Source organism: Corvus cornix, chromosome 17 (genome assembly GCF_000738735.6).
Source record: "Corvus cornix cornix isolate S_Up_H32 chromosome 17, ASM73873v5, whole genome shotgun sequence".
NCBI lineage: Eukaryota > Metazoa > Chordata > Aves > Passeriformes > Corvidae > Corvus > Corvus cornix.
In genome coordinates, this window is record NC_046346.1 from 1,009,289 (window position 1) to 1,020,862 (window position 11,574).

Here is an 11,574-nt window from a genome sequence, read left to right on the forward strand (position 1 = left end):
TCCAGATTCAGTGAAGAGGGGATGGAGGTGATGGAGCGGCTGATCTACCTCTTTCGCAAGTTCAGCCAGCTGAAGGTCAGCAACGAGGAGTACGCGTGCATGAAAGCCATCAACTTCCTAAACCAAGGTGAGTCGGCAAAGAGGAGGTACCAGCCTCACTTGTTCATTTTTATGCTTCAAAGGGTGAATTTGTAAGACTGGTCCTCCCTTTTTTAGAGCTTTTCTGGCTTGTTAACATGTTTACCTTCAGGGTATATCCTTAGGTCACTTAGCTGGGTTCCTGCTTTTTAGGTTCTATACCTAAATCTGACTCTACAAAGTGAAAGGTAATCACGAATGAAGTATGTACATGCAGGCCATGAGTGCAGCCTAGGAAAGGGCTGTATCCTCCTGTTGATTAAGTGGCATATTAAAGCTGACAGTTCAGGCTGCTTCAGGACCCTGGGCATTTCAAAATCCATGCAGAGACAAATGCTCAGTGAATAGTGTTCAGCTGTAATTTTGGAAATAAATGTCTCCAAAGTCTTTTGTACTGTGAAAGATAGTTGCAGTCTGTAAAATTGTGCTGCAGACTCCCTCCTCCCCCACTCATTTCCAGAGGGAGATAATGCTGACGCTTCAATCTGTGCCGGGCTGAGGTTCCGGTTTGCTTCCCTGGGCAGTTTCCTGACACTGGATAATGCACTTTTCGAGCTGTCTCCATTGTTTTCCAAAATGTATTTTCATTAACTTCCTGTCTTCTTTTATTTTTAGTTGAAGTTTGCAATTTTTTATGTGAAATACCTGAGACTTATTTTTAAAAGTCAGCTTTTGGGCAGTAGATCAATGCCTCTTCCGTCAGATGGTCTCCAAGCACCGAGCCTGCTCTGAGGCTCCTCAGCTTCCTCGCTCCCGTGCCGGATCCTCCCCAGGACCCGGCAGTGCCAATGCCACTGGTCACACTGCATGCTGCCAGTGGGACTTCCTGCCTGTCCATTTTTCCTATGTGTGTGTTGCCTGACATTGGCAAAGCTAAATTTAAAAATAAGAACTTGACAAGTTTATAAAGCTCCTGTGACATAATTCATAAGCAGACGGGGAGAAATGTGATGATATCTTGAATTATAGAACTGAGCATTGTCCTCAGCCAAGATGAGACAGCTAAAACCAATGTGTTCTGTCTGAGGAGGTGTTACACTGGTCTGCTGTGAGGACCAAACCCTGACACCTGGCTGTGTTGTGCCAGGCAGGGATTTCAGGTTGCTGGGGCTGTTCTCTCCAAGAGCATTCATTGAGCTGCAGATGAGCAGTGTAGGACATTAGCTGTTCTCTTCCCAGCCTTTTGTGGAGGGAAATCCTGGATCCAGACGCTCATGTAAAGACACATCTATGATGCAGGCACAGCAGGAAGGGAGATGGGAATTTTGTATTGGTCTAACCAGGTGCTGGAAGCCAGTCTCCAAAGCAGGGACCCAGATCAGAGTGACAGAAATCAGTCTGTCCTGAAGAAGTGGCAGTAAGCGCGAGGCTGCTGCTCTCCTGAGATGTTCTTGCTTTCATTACTCTTAATTGTATTCTTTTCCAGATATCAGGGGTCTGACCAACGCCTCCCAACTGGAGCAGCTGAATAAGCGGTACTGGTACGTTTGCCAGGACTTCACGGAGTACAAATACCCCCACCAGCCAAACCGCTTCCCGGATTTAATGATGTGTTTGCCAGAGATACGGTATATTGCAGGTAACTTCTGAGCACTTCTCCCGCTGGGAGCAAGGAGTGAAATTTGCTTTTAAATGATAATTAACTTACTGCAGTGAAATTCTTGTGGACTTTGGTTAAGGATGTTTGTGTGGGACCTCTTCCTGTCAGAGCTTCTGCTCATCTTTAAGCCCATCCCATTGCCCTGAGCTCACCCAGTCAGAGGGGCTTTTGGGAAGGTGTCCTGGTGATGTTGGTGGGCACGGGGTTAGTCCTGCTCCAGGAAGAGGTGCCTTGCTCCAACCTGACACCCTTTAAGTACATAGTTTATTCTCCCCTTTTCTTCTTTCACTGCCAGATGGGGGGCATTTTGTCTCAAAAGGGTATAATCCTGGTTTGAGTAGGTATCTCATGAGAATTAAAGAGATCCCTGAACTAAGCAGAAAGTGATCAGCAGAGTTCAGGCAGACCTGAACCTCCATGTTTCCACTTGTCTGGACCTTGGAAATCTGCAGGTGAATTCCCAACTGCAGTTGTGTCACTAATTAGATCTCCAAGGTCTGGTGGTACTAAAACTGTTTGTTTCTGAATGTTATGGCAGAGGGAGATGCTTGCCTCCCTGTGTCAAGGCTCCATATGCTTCATCCTACTTCATCATAATGAACTAGATAATAATCTCAGAGTAGCTCTTGTAATTTAGTCATGCAGATCAACAAGGCACTTTGGGTTGAGATGGGATTTAGTCTTTTCCAGTTTCTGTAAATACTGCTCCATTGTGGAGAAATCATTTTGATCTAACTTTGCCCATTTATTTTGCTTTCTGTCGGTAAATAATAAATCATATTGTGTCAAAATGAATATCAAATGTCTGATGTAGCTGTAGGATGATTAACTGTTTCTGTGAGAAGTTCAAGGTAAAATCATCTCCAGTGCTGCTGGCTTAGGTGTCTCTGAAATCTGATTCAGGAGTGGCTGCTAATTCTGGTTTCTTTCTTACCAGGAAAAATGGTGAATGTCCCCCTGGAGCAGCTGCCTCTCCTTTTTAAGGCTGTTCTACATTCCTGCAAGACGAGCGTGAGCAAAGAGTGAGCGCAGCTGGCCCCGGCCGGTGCCTTATGCTGAGCCTTGGGCTGGGAGCTGGCTCACCCCGGGAGAGGGGCAAACGCCATCCAGGCAGGAGACAGGGCAGTGGCCTCCCTGCCCGTGTAGCAAGAATCTTTTTTTTGTTTGTTTTTGGTTTTTTACTCTTTTTCCTATATATTTATTTCACGACAGAGTTGAATGTATGATCTTCAACACGATGCACATGGTTCTGTAAGAATGCAGCAAATGCATTCTCCAGTGGTTTACAGAATGTGAAGATGTTTAATGTTACAGTGTTTGTTAGGATTAGTTCTTTTGTATTTGGGGCTGGGGACCGAGATGACTAAGACTACCTCAAAGAGAAGATGCTGTTCACGAACTGCTCTTTCCATGATTTGCATCCAAAAGCATTTGTCATAGAGAGCAAATGTCAACAGAGCTGTTAGTATCCCAAAGGGACGACTTTGGAGAAGTGGGTGCTAGAGAAGTGCCAAGCTTTTTCTTTAATTTTAAAAAGGCAGGGAGTGGAGAAGGAGAAGTCTGTCTAGGCAGTTGATTTCTTTTCCCCTGGTGGTTTCCAGTTGCAGGTTTCTCAGTGGGATGGCAGTGCTCCAAGGGGCTTGCTGGCCCTGTCCCATCTGGGGAGCTCCAGGTGGGGTCTGCCCCAGCCCCTCCTGGCCAGCTGCCCTCTTACTGTTGCCACAACACCTGCCAATTTCTCTGAAATTGTGTTCAAGGGTTCATAACAGGCTCCTGGCATTACACAAAGGTGCTACTGTTGCTAGAGAACTGCAAGGACTTTATCATCACTTCCTTAAAATCCATTTTAGGTTTACAAAAGCAGGAAAATCCTACTTAGAGAAGAGGCAGGATTGCCCCCATTAGTGTGTTCCTCCAGCATGGTACCTGACTCCTGAGGCTTCTGCATTGAAGCAATCCCCGTTTTGGGAGTAGTTAATGTATGCTGTGCTAAATGGGCCCTGTGTAGTGGGGGGAGGGACTCCAGTGTCCTCTGGCATGGCTTTCTCTGCTGGACTCAGGGAATGGATGTTCCATAGTTATATCCTGCCAGAACTGTGCTGTTCCTTGTGGAATCCCAGGAAAAAGAACATTACTGCTGTGCTTGGCGACCTGCTGTGTTCTAGGTGTTGCAAGGCTTGGATTTTCCATCTCGCAAGCTCCCCACGACTCCAGATGGAGAACTGGTTTAATGACAGCTGATTAACTGATTGAGTGATTGCTAAGTGCTGGTGTTTAGCTAAACTTGGGCATTCTCTTGAGTGACCTCTTGATTTCCTGCTCGTGGTGGGGAGGTTGGATGAGATGCTCTTGCTCTCCTCTCCTTCATTAGGAATTAATATTCAAAGACTCAGTCATTTTCCTAGACAGCCTTGGCTGGATTTCCTTCCCTGCCTCCTTAGATGTAAATCTGGCATTCACTTAGCAAGGTGGCTCCTCAATAAGTGTTTGAATGCTGATTTAAAAATATTGGTGGAAACAACTTTTGTTCCTTCAGGGTAGGAAGGATGAGTCACTACCTTCTTGTCTTTCCCTGGTGACAGCTGCGTGGCACAGAGCGAGCACAGCTCAGACGGGCTGCAGCTGCTGTGCATGAATGTGATGGTGAGCAGGAGAAAAATCCCATTCACCAAAGTCGTCTTTCCCTCCCTCCCCCTGGCCCAGCGGGTGCTCCCTGGGTTGCAGCCCAAGGCAGGCTGTGACCTGCTGGTTTGGCACGTCCCGGTCAGGCCGTGGTGGTGCCGATGGCTGCGGTCAGAGCACGGCAGGGCCCTGCTGCTGCCTCACCGTGAGCATCCTGCTTGGGCATCTCCCAGCTCAATGGTTTCCCTTTTCTAAAAGTCCATAGCTGTTCATTTTTCATTATTTAAACAGGATGTTACGGGTAACAGCTGCTGGGCCCAGCTCGATGGAGCTTCACATCCAAAGGTGGTTCCATAAATCTCATTTACTTTCTGACAGTACAATGAGACACGTGTGTATTCTCAGGAAAGCCTTCTGCATACAGCCGATACCTCACGTGTTCAGGGGAAGATTTTAGTTTACCTGTTTCTAAGTTAGAATGTATTTCTCAGCTTTTAAGTTTAATTTCCAAATAGCTTGATATGATCTTTTTATTACGGGTTATTTCTGGCTTGCTGTTTTATACACTCAAGGAATTGTTAAAATTGCATAGGAGTGATTTTATTCTACAGTTACTGAGTTATTATAATCTGTTGATGAATAAGTGTTTTAATTAGTGTACATAAAAGCAGTCATCTTGTTGCCAGCTATCCAACAAAAGTAATCTATTGAGTAATCTGTGGTTTTCCAAAATATCGTCCCAAAACTAATGCTGTACCAACAACAACCAAAAACCTAAATTCAGTTATGATGACAAACGGACATGAATGTTCCACTTTCTGTTGTCAAAAGCAAATTTTACAAAGGTTGATTGGCAGCAGTATCCGTTCCCAAATACCCATTTGCTATGGGAGTAGAAAATCCTTCCTGAACTGACAGGTAAGGAAGCAGCAAACAGACCAGACGGAATCACCGGACAGTCATTCCTGATATCTTCTGCACCAAGTCCTCTAATGACTTGTGTTTTTTAAACAGGGTAATGTGAATGTGTTGCATTGCAAACTCAGGTATTATGAGAAGGTAGGAATGTAGCTAGAGACGTAGAGACGTTAGGTAGATGTATTTGTGAATTTGGTTTGAAGGACACCCTGGAAAGGCTGGAATTTTTGTTCCATTCTTCACGTAACATTCAGTTTACAGGGACTCATATTTTATTTGTGCTTAATGCTAGTAGGGGGAAGTTCATTATCTTTGGTGTCTATCTGCTCTTGCTTATCTGACCTTCTGTCATAGAGAAATCAATCAACAATAATAGTCTTTGGTAGAATTTTCTGCCATGACAAGTCAATTTTTATCCCCGATTTGAAAGATAAATTGGCTGGCTGACCCCCTCTTCTCCTTCAAAGCATCTGTGCAGATAGAGAGCTGAAGAGTTACTTTTAATCCGAACAGAGATTTGGAACATAAATTTGAAGTGCTCAGGCTCACGTGCTCAGGGGAGGCTGCCCAGGAGGCCTCGCTCCGTGGTGCAGCTGGAAGGGGTCACTGCTCACGGGGCTCGGTCCCAGCGCGACTGCCAGATCCCAGGGCCTCAACAGAACCTTCTGGAAAGTCAGTGAGTTCTCTTCCACTTCAGCTCAGGCTCTTGCCAAGTGGGCTGAGCCTTGACCCCTCAGTGTGGGTCAGTAGCCAGTCCCTGTCCTCAGCATGCCCAGCCCTGCAAGAGGGCAGGGGGATGAGGGACAGCCAGGGTGCTCAGGGGTCCGCAGCGCTGCTGGGCTCTGGGCAGAGCTGCTGCAGCCGGACCTCGCGCTCCCTCACTTCCCACGGGCACTGGATGCTGCTCAGCTGTGAACTGTGCCAGTGCCCTTCATCTTCTCACTCCTGCAGAGGCACTGCATGCTTTGGGCCATCAGGGAGTGGCTCTGGATCCTTCTGTAATTCTTAAATCCAGAGATTTAATTCTTAAACCTTTTGTCATCTCCCATCACGCACAGGCCAAAGAGGGCGTTTTCAGAGTGACCAGTGGTCAGTGGCATTGCCAGCTGCAAGGCACCTGCACAGGGCAGCTGCCACCCCAGTACCACCCGTTTTCCCAGTGCTGGGGTGTTGCTTTGTGGGCGCCCATGAGAGTGAGGGGTCCCAGGGGTGCCAGCAGGGCTCCTGGGCTGCTCTCACTTGCTGGTGGGGTCCTTGGTGGCCCCATGCCCACCCATGCAGAGGCACGAGTGCCTCTGCTGCCGTCCCCCTCTGTGCCAGCAGGATCTGCCCTCGCTCCTCAGGCTTCTGCACAGACCCACAGCCACCTCAGGTAAAGGAGTTTAAGTCTTGTCCTTCAAACCAACTTTTAAAAAAAACCCTTGAATTTCTTTTATCTTCACTACATTTTTTAAAAGGAAAAAAGGAAAAAAAAAAAGATTCTCCTGTGAATGTGCTATTTCCCATTCATTCTTTCTTCCTTCTTGGTTTTGATTTGAAACTATGAAGCTCGGTGTCTGTGAAAATGTTGTTATTCTCAGGATAATAAGCGGCAATCATCCCTGCCACATGAAAGGCAGGAGAAAGGGGGAAACTTGGGGAACTAGTTAAAGTATGGAACTAATTTTTAAGTTGTAGATGATGTGTAAATGGAGGGGAGTGCATAGCTATCAGTATCAAGCTGTGGTGTTTCTCTGTGTTCATGGTGTGTTGTTTCAATGCACAGAAGCTCAGGGATAAGTATTTAAATGTGACCCAGAGAAACCCTAGTTTTGATGTTGCAACAGTTGCTTCTTTCATGACTTGTCTGGAGGACCCGCTGAGAGCTGACCAAAGTCCCATGTGGGGATTTTGGGGAAAAGCTTTGGGTTTGGCTGTGGGAAGTTTGCCTGCTGAAGGCTCAGATGTGGTCCTGTGGGCAGAGCATCCCGAAGGTGCACGGGGCTGTATGAGGCTGTGCCCTTGCACCACCTGGCAGCTGGGGACCAGCTCTGTCTGTGGGGCTCTATTTCTGCATTGCCTCATCCCTCTGCCTTTGGTGTGAAATATGTTTCAGTATTCATGGAAAAGGGGGAACAGGAATTTCTCATTGTGTCGCTGGCAGCCAGTTCCAGTGCTCTGTACTTTGTTTGTTGCTTATGAATTCTTAATTTTCATCAGTACAACTTTCTCACTATGGTTGTAGGCACAGCCAGACAATTTGAGAAAGGCACTGGTGTGTGACTCTGGCGGGGTTACAGCTGCTGTGAGTGTCCAAATGGTCCCAGCCACAGACAGGGCCAGCACTGAGTGAGAGTCAGCAAAAGTTTGCAGGGCTGAAACCCCCTCCCAGCACCCTCAGCCAGGATCTGCAGATCTGAGTTTAAACCAGCCCTGCAAAAAGCTGGGGAGGCCAATCCAGGCAGTGTCTTTCCCTTGAAAAAAGAAATTAAAAATAGCTCCTGTGAGCTGCCCTCTGACAAGTCTGTGAAAGAAGCAACACGGTTCAGTGGAAGAAATGCCCCCAAGGGCAAAAAGAAACAGAAATTGAGACCAGATGACGATCAACCTTAACAAAGCCTTTTGTGATTCATTGTTTTCTTTCAATTTATAAAATGTCTTGTAATAGTTGATAACATTATTGACTCAATTTCCATAACTAAACTACCTCGTGTGACATCCTGTTTATCATCTCAAAGGGATTGTGTGAAAAACTAAATACTGCCAGTGTCTGTTGCCAGCGAGGAAGAGAGGCTGTGATTGCTGGAGTTGCGTTTCCCTTCCCGTGGGCTGGGGCTTGGCTCCTGTCACTGCTGTGTGTCCCGTGCCTGAGGCTGAGCTCCAGTGTCCCTCCCTGGGGAGGCTGTGGCCCATGGCAGTTTGGGTTTTGTTGGTGCCCATCAAGCCACAGGCCTGGTTCCAGCTCAGTCCTGGTGCAGAGGCTGCGTTTGTAACCTGGGACCTCACAGGACCTCGCAGCTCCTCGTGTGTCAGTCATGGGCAGCCTGGAGAGGCAGCGGGTCAGGTTTGCTGCTGGTGTCAGCCCCTGGCTGGTTTGAGGGATGTTTCCAAGAGGGTCAGTCCTGGTTGTTGGATCCTTCTTGGTGATGTTCCAAGTGGTTTCTCCCGTTCATTTTTCCCACAATCCCTTGTGTAAATCAGGGAAGCAGGATGTTGCCTCGGCATGACACACGGTGAACATTGGCACACTCAGAGCCAGGGCTGGGGCAGGAGGGTGTGTCTGGCCCTGTTGCACCTGGGGGGGAATGGGCACCGGGAGCTGCCCCCTCACCGCGCTACGACCAAATGAATGTTTCTGCCGGCGGGTCCGTGTCAGCCCGACCTGCCCCTGCTCCGCTGCTCTGCTCTGGGACTTGACTACCTGTGGAAATGTGACCAATAAGTGTTGAATGCATGTTTAGTGAGTGTTTAGCTGTATGAACTAATAAATGTGAAATGTTCTGCACTGCTGGTGTCTCCTGGCTGCTTGTCCCTTCCCCTTTCGGTGGTGGCTCTCTCTCAGGGTGGAGGGCACCATGAGGGTGGGGAGCCCAGCGCTGCTCTGGGTGGCAGCTGCAGCCCCAGCCTGCCTGCTGCTGTGCTTCTGGAATGGTTGGTGGGTGTGGGAAAGGCCTGTGTGCTGCTGCTGTGGCTGGGAACTGGGATAAGGGCACAAGCCCTGCCCAGAGCAGCCACAGCCTGGACTGGCAGTGGCCTCAACGGAGAGCAGGGTTGGGTGGGGAAACTTGCACCTTGAGGGGTGACAGGAATAGAGACAATGGAAGAGTGAAGGTTTGCATGGACTCTGGGCCCTGCCGAGCAATGGGTGCGTGGCGGTCCCCATCTCCTTCCTGGGTCCCAGGGGAGCAGGCAGGAGGATGGGTTTTATCCTTTTGGTTGTTGCACCCCTGCGTGCACAGCACAGCCACAGCACTGCTGTCACCGAGGGGTTCTGATCTCTGGGGTGACCAGAACATGCAGCAGTTCGGGTGGGTCATTGTCACCATGGGGTGCTGCAGGAGCAGGGCATGCAGGAGGAGGTGCAATCCAAACAAGCAAATGCACTGGAGATGCTTGAGGAGTGCGCTCTGGAGTGAGGAACTGCAGGAGTGGTTTAGCAATCCCTTGTCTTGCCGAGGTGGGTGTGTGTTAAAAGCCTCAGCAGCACTTTCCATGTTTATGCTCCTGCATATGGGAGTGCACAGAAGGCCCACTTGGGAGCTGCTGCCACGAGGGGCAGCTCCAGGTGAGCAGCGGCCCCGCTCTGCTGCTCCCTCCCACGGGGCCTCGCCTCCATCCCGCGCTGCCCTGCTCCTCCGCCGAGTGCTCTCGTGCCTCCTGCCTTCTCCTTGCGTTATTTTCCTTATTTACATCGGTGTCCGCAGAGCAGCTCCAGCCACTCTGACACCGGGCCACCCAGGATTTATTCCCTGTGAGGGATCCCTGAAGGTTGGCAGTGGTGGGGCTCCCCGGGAGGTGGCAGAGGATGCTCTGTGCACGTGGGGTGATGGGTTTGTCCTCACCTTCAAACGAAGCTGGAGCTGCACAGAGGTGACAAGGCAGCCTCTCCCCTCACCCCGTGCTGGCATGAGGTGCTGCCTGGAAAGCGAGGCTGGAGTGGGAAAAGTACCAGCACCTTTTAATTTTCAGCTCAACCCCTACTGACCACTGTATTTTGATTAGAGCTCTGCTTCCTTTTCATCTCGGTGCTCTGGCGGGTGACAACTGCCACAGCCTCGTGTGCACGGCGCAATAGTTTATCACCGAAGGCCAGCGGCTCTATGAATTCAGAGCCAGCGCGGAACAAATCACGCTGTCACTAACGTCAAACTTGTTAACCTGATCTTTGGTGGATCACTAGTGTCAACATTGCATGGGACATACATTATCGGGCCCAAGGACTTAGGGAGATGCGTTTGTCAGGCTGCTCTGTCACAGTCCCACTCTTGACCTTCGCAAAGTAACTTTCAAGGGTAAGCTGCTTTCCTCTTGACAGGAGTGGCTGTTCCCAGGAGTGTGTCACCCCATGGGCACTGGCTGGGACAGGGCTGTGGGGTCAGCTGGGTCACCTCCCTGCAGCAGCACAGTCAGTCCAGCAGTGGGTGAAAGATCTGCTGGGATGGTCCCATGGGGCTTTTTCCAGAGTTGGGGAAGGTTCTCCATTGATGTCCACCCTGCTCGTGTCTATTCCATGAGCTTCTCCCCATCCTGTCACCAACTGCTTCCACATCTCTCCTTATCCCTTACCCAGTCACTGTCCTTTTGGAGTTCATACCTGAAAACCAGAGTTCTGAGTGGAGCAGACTGGTGGATCTCCATTGTCTGGTCCATCACAAGTCTCTCACATCTCAGTTTGCCGAGTGCAGATGCGTTTGATGGGATTGGTCACCACTGCAGGGGTCAGATGAAGAATGGTTCACCATGGCTGGGCTTGTAAGAGCATGGAGAGGAGGTGTGTGCTGTGGGTAAGCTCCTGTCCAAGCCTCTGGGGTCAGTTGGATTTTGCAGTACCTTTATTGGGGTGGTGGATCCCCTCCCTGCAGCCTGCCATGAGTAGGAGGGGAGTGGTGCCACGAGTGGGTGCTGGGAGGCCAGCAGGTTGGGGCTGTGCTGGAGAGGATGGCTCATGGCTCGGGGGACCCTGAGGCGAGTGCTGGGTCTGTGCTCCACATCACTGTCCTCGTGGGCCGACCCTGCTAATCAGCTGTGAAAGAGAGAGAGAAAGCTGGAGAGAAATCTTTCTCTCTGCTAACCTCATCACAATAAAGATTCCTATAAAGAGCTCTTATCCTTGAAGAAAATGAGGCACATAAGCAGGAATAGTAAACAAAAGGCTGTCATTTTGACCCAGGAGTGCTTCATGTTGTTGGCAACTGCCAAGAGGAAACATAAAGAGAGGCTGCATCCAAGTCCCAATTATGCAGAACTATGTGACTGATATTTCAATGAGTCCCCCCGGGAGGAGACCACCAGCGCTTCCCCGTGCTGCCTGCACAGCATCTGCACCCGCCGCCATGGCCAGGCCGCTCGCGCCCCGAGTGAAGGCGTGTGTGGCATCGGAAGAATGCGGGGGACAAGGTAATGTCAATGGGAACGCTATCGCCAAAGTCCTCGCCGCGCGCGCATTATCGGCGTGGGCCCTGGAGTCAGGGACTGCGGGCAGGCAGCGGCGTTTGGCAGACAGTAGTGCTGGCCACACCTGCTGCAGGCACGCTCCGGGAACGTGGCGCAGGCAGGAGGGCTGCCCCGCGCCGATAAGCTGAGTGGATGGAGATAAA

The 11,574-nt window shown here is 49.8% G+C and overlaps 1 protein-coding gene across 4 annotated transcripts in view; it reads left to right on the forward strand.

The window, feature by feature from the left end:
• The window catches only part of NR6A1 (nuclear receptor subfamily 6 group A member 1), a 76,444-nt gene extending 67,682 nt beyond the window's left edge, over positions 1-8,762 (forward strand). For all 4 annotated transcript variants that reach the window (XM_039561663.1, XM_039561664.1, XM_039561665.1 and 1 more), the window contains 3 exons: positions 6-127; positions 1,565-1,717; positions 2,676-8,762. In XM_039561663.1, coding sequence (XP_039417597.1) covers positions 6-127; positions 1,565-1,717; positions 2,676-2,764 — 364 coding nt within the window. In that variant the 3' untranslated portion in view covers positions 2,765-8,762. The remainder of the gene's footprint in view (positions 1-5; positions 128-1,564; positions 1,718-2,675) is intronic.
• The last annotated feature ends 2,812 nt before the right edge of the window (positions 8,763-11,574 follow it).